At 49.5% G+C, this 6,000-nt stretch overlaps 1 protein-coding gene across 1 annotated transcript in view; it reads left to right on the top strand.

Moving 5' to 3' along the window:
• The first annotated feature begins 994 nt into the window (after positions 1-994).
• Positions 995-6,000, top strand: part of SLC7A5 (solute carrier family 7 member 5) — a 40,701-nt gene continuing 35,695 nt past the window's right edge. Inside the window, exon 1 of the mRNA XM_082320587.1 lies at positions 995-1,645. Within this exon, the coding sequence (XP_082176713.1) occupies positions 1,042-1,645 (604 nt within the window). The 5' untranslated portion in view covers positions 995-1,041. The remainder of the gene's footprint in view (positions 1,646-6,000) is intronic.

The following is a 6,000-nucleotide window of genomic DNA, read 5'->3' as shown; positions in this document are numbered from 1 at the left end:
AAACCTCCTGACCCACCCTACTGCCTGTACTGAAGCCTCTCTGAAACGTGCGAGGAGGAGGATGGTCCAGGAAGGATGGACACCGACCTTGGGACATGACTTCTTGCATGACACCAACTGATCGCTTGCTGAGAAACAGCTCCTCAAAGGTACCGCTTCCACCTCGCAATGGGAATGGAGAATCAGGGCTTCCAGGCTTTAGCCTCTGAGTTCATCTCCTATCCCACAAGGACAAGGAGTCTGAATTTGCTGAAGAATTGGCTCCTTAGGCGCTATTGTGAACTGTCCAAGTAAGTCTTTTTGGATGCAAAACCTATGCCTTCATTGAGGTAGTGCAGTAGAAGTTGCTCGTTTTGCCTGCATGCTTGCCAGAGTGGCGAATTTTAATTTTTTTCTTTTTTTTCCTGCAAACAAGTCTTTTTGGTGATCTTGGCGTCCGAAACGACAGGCGGATTTCTGCAGCACCTCTGCAGAAATGCAGGTGATGCAGCAGCGGGGCCTCGGCCTGTGCTTGTGCGAACGTGGAACAGAAGAGTAGGGAAATCGGATGGGGCTGGGGGGAACCGGGAGACGCAGGTTTTGCTGAACTTTAGGTTTACACAGCGCATACGAAGCGACCCGTTCTCCTTTACGCGAGCACGCAGCCCGCTCTCGGCAGGAGAATGAACCTCCCCTGCCGCCAGCTGCCGGCGAGGAGCCCCCGGTCCCGGGGCAGAGGCGGCGGGGCCGCGCTGGCCCCTCTCTTCCAGCCGAGACCCGCCGATAAGGGGCGGGCGCGGCCGCCGGTTCCCGGGGGGGCCGGGCCAGCGGCTGCCCGCGCAAAGCGGGGCCGCTGCAGCACCCGCCTTCCTCCTCCTCCTCCTCCTCCTCCCGGAAAGGCGGCCGGCCCCGCGTTCCCCGCCTAAGCGGGAGGCGCCGGCCGCAGGCCGCCCCCCGCCGCCGGAACAAAAGGGGCGGCTGCATGGTGGCGGCCCAGCGCCCTGCCGCCCGCCCCGCTCCGCGCCCCGCTCCGCGCCCCGCTCCGCGCCCCGCGCCGCCACCATGTCGGGCAGCGGCGGCGGCACCAGCAGCAGCAGCGCGGTGAAGAAGAGGAGCCCGGCGGGCTCGGCCTCCTCGCTGGCGCAGGAGGAGGAGAAGCAGGCGAGGGAGAAGATGCTGGAGGCGGCGGGCGGCGGGGCGCAGGAGAACGGCTGCACCCGCTCGCCCTCGCCCTGCGGCTCCGCCGAGGGCGAAGGGGTGACCCTGCAGCGCTCCATCACGCTGCTCAACGGCGTGGCCATCATCGTGGGCACCATCATCGGCTCCGGCATCTTCGTCACCCCCATCGGCGTGCTGCGGGAGGCCGGCTCGCCGGGGCTGTCGCTGGTGGTGTGGGCCGTCTGCGGGGCCTTCTCCATCGTGGGTGCCCTCTGCTATGCTGAGCTGGGTACCACCATCACCAAGTCCGGCGGGGACTATGCCTACATGCTGGAGGTGTACGGCCCCCTGCCCGCCTTCCTCAAGCTCTGGATAGAGCTGCTCATCATCCGGCCCTCCTCGCAGTACATCGTGGCTCTCGTCTTCGCCACCTACCTGCTCAAGCCCATCTTCCCCACCTGCCTGGTGCCCAACGAGGCTGCCAAGCTGGTGGCCTGTCTCTGTGTCCGTAAGTACCCGCAGACCCTCTCCGGGTGCCTGCTGTCCCGCTGCCCCACGTGGCTCCCCGCTCACCATCGCCTTCCCCGAAAAGTCAGCCCAAACAGCTAGCTGCCTCGAGTCCATCGCTTTGTAGGGGATGCACCGTCTCCCCTGTGCTAAACTGGCTCCACATGGGGGTTTTTGGGCTGTTCTGAACAGCGTGAGTAGGAAATGTGGCCCCATCCCAGATAAATTGAGCAAAAATATTCCCAAACTGCCAGTTACGGGCTAGCGAGCCTCTCCCATTTCCAGCAATGCAGCGAGCAGCACGCGATAAATGCAGCGTGCATTTTGCCTGTGCGCTGGAGTGGGGATTTCTCGTGCCCTCCCGCGGGAGCGTGTTCGGGCAGGGCAGAATCCCCTTGCAGCCCTGCAGTGCCGAGGTGCTGCGGCGGCTGGGGTGGGCATTTACGTGCAGCCATACGTTAGGATAACACGTGGCTGGGAAATTACCTGTCGTGAGCAGCTGGTGCTGAAGGTGGCCTGTGCTGCAGTGCCTGGCTGTTTTCAGCACCAGTTTCGAGAAGAGGCGTTTCTCAGCTGTATGAGTATGATAACTATGCTCAAAACCTGTTCGGGTTTGGGTTTTTTTTTTTTGCTGGCAAACGTTATATCTCATCAGACGCTGCCTAGCAGAGACGTCTGGTCATGCTGTGATGAATTTAGGGCCACTGATGCTTCCCATGGCACACAAATGTCTCCTGCTGCAGCTTTTATCTTCTCTCTGGTATTTTGGGGTCTGCGGTTTTCCCAGTGAAGCCCCATTTTCCTTTTCTCCAGTGATTGCAAAGTCACCCCATCCAAATTCCTCATTCTTTAAATACAGGACCATTTTCTGCCTTTTTCTCATTTCCTATTCAGCGTTCCGCTCCACTGGTAGCTCCTGTGCCATTGTGACGGTGTACAGTGGGAGAGGCTATAATTTTTTTGTGAGGGCTTTATAAAGCATTTATTTGCTGTACAAAGTTACAGACAGGTGATCTTTTTTATTGTATCGTTTTGAGGTTGTAAAGAGAAGTCTGCTTGTTTGTGCCGTCCAGAGGCAGATTGTGTTAGATTCCTTCACCCTCTGAGGATCACAGGCATTCAAAAGTTGCAGCACGTGGTTGTTAAAGGGAAGATATATTGTCTGTAAATGTCTTCATACGTAACCTGACCGAGTCTTTGGTAGATAGATTATATGGCTAGCTAGTAGATATAATAAGATAAATAACAGGTGGGGCAGCAAATTGTATTTTTTTTGGGCAAGGTTGAAACTTATTCATTCCCCAGATAAATTTTTAGGAAGATGAGGGCAAGCAGACAGGCATGTGGACTTTCAGTCCAGGTTTTTAACAAAGGGGGGGTATATATATCAAGGAGATACAGTCACCCAACGAAGAAGGCTGTAGCAGGGTTAGAAAATAGTTCTGCTGATGGGTTTCTTGCTTCAAGTAGGGCCTTGTGAAAAATCTGGGTTTAGAGCTTTCCTGCCAGTCTGCAATATGGTGTCTTCAGTGACAGAGAGAAAAGGGGCATGCCTGCACGTGGCCTTCCCGTTTTCGCCGAGAAGCTGACAGAATTAGAGCATTGATGAGACGGACTTTCTTACTCTTTTATGTCAAAAGTTTTGCTGAGCAGTAACGTATTGTACTCGACAAAGCCTTTGGGAAGATGTTTCTGGTAATAAGCAACTTTTCTTCTGCAGGATCTTTCCCCAAATAGGTGGGATGAGTGGTCTCTGTTCCTATTTTACGGATCAGAAAACAAATAGAGAGGTACAGTAGACTTGCCCATGGCGAGATCTGTTCAGAGACAGGGTGGGTGCAGCATGAAATTTATTGATGCCAGGTCTCATTCCCACTTACGCTTCTCCGATAAGTAGTATGTCTCCAACTTTCTTCTGCTAGCAATTAGTAGTTTTCCTGAAGCAGAATTTGTTCTCGAACCTTTATCTTGAAATGCCAAGGAAAGAGTTGCTAGTTTTACGAATCTGCGTCATTTCCATGTGTTTCTTCTTTAAACTTTACCTCCCCCCCCGCACCGCTGGCTACTATTTTGTTTATGCTTTGGGTTAAATTTTTGTTTGTCTCCTTTGCTACAGAAGGTTCGTTCATCGTGCATTGCCTTCAGCAAGTTAGTTTTCTGTAACTTTGATTTTTGGAGTTAGCTTTTCTGTTGTTTAGTGCCAAAACCACATCATGAACTAGGAACAATAAATGAAGGAAATCTGGTCCCAGGACTTAGCGAGTCACACAAAACTTCTCTGGACTAACAGGCGGCTGTGTTACGTGGTTCTTCCAAACATACCCCCACCCAGTGAGATATTATTTTAGATATTGTTATATATATTATTATATAGAGATATTATTAGAGCCCTAGGGTAGGAAAAATGGCCTATTTGTGCATACGCTCTAGAGCATACGTTAACGAGTTATCTCAAAGAGGGGACGAAGAGTTTAGGAAGCAATAGGGGAATCTGGGGCCCCGGGCTGGAATACAGTTGACTTACTATGTAGCTGTCTAGAACAGTACCAGCTGTATTCTTTGCAAAGTTTGTATCTCAACATAAAATGCAATTGACTGCATGGTTTCTAGTAAGAGGAGAAATAACAAAAGTTATTTGTTTCCACTTTGAGTGTTACTGGTGTTGAACAGTTGAATAAATAACGTGTTGTTTGGTATTTGCCACCCTGAAGTACAGAAATTGAAGTTCTAGGCATTAAGATAATCTAAATAAATCACAGTCTTGAAAGAAAGAAAAAATAGTTGGAATAGGGAATTTTCTTCCCCTTAAGGTGCTGAGGAAAACGGGGTGGGTGGTAAGTAGAATTTAACTACAAATAAGTATTTTCTGCTATCAAGATTGTAATCTACAGACAGTTGGTATGCAAGACTGCTTCTTCCATAAGACAACGTGAATGCTGATTATGGTTGCCAAATATAAGTGTGGGAATTCACTACAGGGAAGTCTTCCTGCAGCAAGATGGGTCAAGCTGTTCTTCATTAGCGGGGCTTATTTGATGTTCACCACAAAACAGCCGGTGCTCCCTGGCTGTAAGAATTTGCAGGTAGTTTGGCTTAACACTTTTCAGGCTGCGGGTTACTCGGGTAACTGATAAACTGCATGTTACTTTATCGGTAAGATTGGACGGCTGATACTTAAAAGGACTGATAAATCATAAAAGCAAATGCTAAGGGATAAAACCCACAAGGTCCACCTGGTAGCCAAGCATTTTTTTGAACAGAAGAAGTTAAAGTTCATGATGCTGAGAATTTGTGCATGTGTGTGAAAACCCAACAGTTACTCGAATTCCCCCAAATGTGGTCTCACCTAAACCAATGTAACCCCTTCTACAGAGGATGGAGGGACAGGCACTAGGTCCTGACTCTTCATATTTGATGACATCTGCATTACAGTATCAGTATTGTACACGGCAAAGAATTAAACTACTAAGGATTCTGTGCTCTGTGTTTCAGGTGCACGTTTGAGGCTATGTAGACAAACGAAAATCCGTTATATTTGGTGTTGGTTCCTCTTTTCTCTTGAGAAAGCATCACAGTGGAACGTGCATTTGCACTGCACTTCCAACATACCTGTATCTTTTTCTGCCATTTCCTCCAATTTATTTTCACTTTGAGTTAAAAAAATACACATTTCTTAACAGAATATTTAGGTAGCAAGTGTAGTTTTGAAAGAACTTGTTGTTTATATAAGTTGCAGGACCATCTTCACGTAGCGGAAGGAGGACTATGGTAAAACTGTTTAATCCTGTCTTTTTTCCCCCATCGAAGAGGTGGTGCGCGGGTGATGGCCTGAGCAGTGACGTGGAACAGCATCCAGCTGAAAGCGCGCCTCTGATACCTTACAGCGCTGGCGGGTCAGGTTCTCTTTTACAGCTGGCTGCCACTTGTGTTGCATTTCTTAAATTTGAACTGACAAATGTTAACAAAAAGCATTAAAAAAATTCACAGAGCACAACCTAATACACAGTGTTCTAATACACATGTTCTAGAGATGGCTCGAGGATGGAGAGTTTCGAGTTATCCAGGTACAGGTAACATGCATATTTCTTATTTCCACCTGTTAACTTGCAGATTTCCTACATGTGAGAGGTCTTTGAATTGTGGTACAGTAAATTCCCTGTAGATAAGGAAGACGGGGGATAATGCTGCTTCCAGACCTGAGCTGGTTCTTGCTTGGTGGTTCACAAGTGCTTGAACTGCTCTGCCTACACGCATTCTTCGGCACAGCCTGCCACACGCCCCCTGCGTGCTACATAACAGGTTATTCTATAATTTACTTATTTCTCGACAATATAATCTGCTCCACAGAAGCTTGAG

This window comes from Platalea leucorodia (assembly GCF_965183815.1).
Source record: "Platalea leucorodia genome assembly, chromosome: 8".
In the NCBI taxonomy this organism is placed as follows: Eukaryota; Metazoa; Chordata; class Aves; order Pelecaniformes; family Threskiornithidae; genus Platalea; species Platalea leucorodia.
This window is presented reverse-complemented; position numbering and strand designations above follow the sequence as displayed.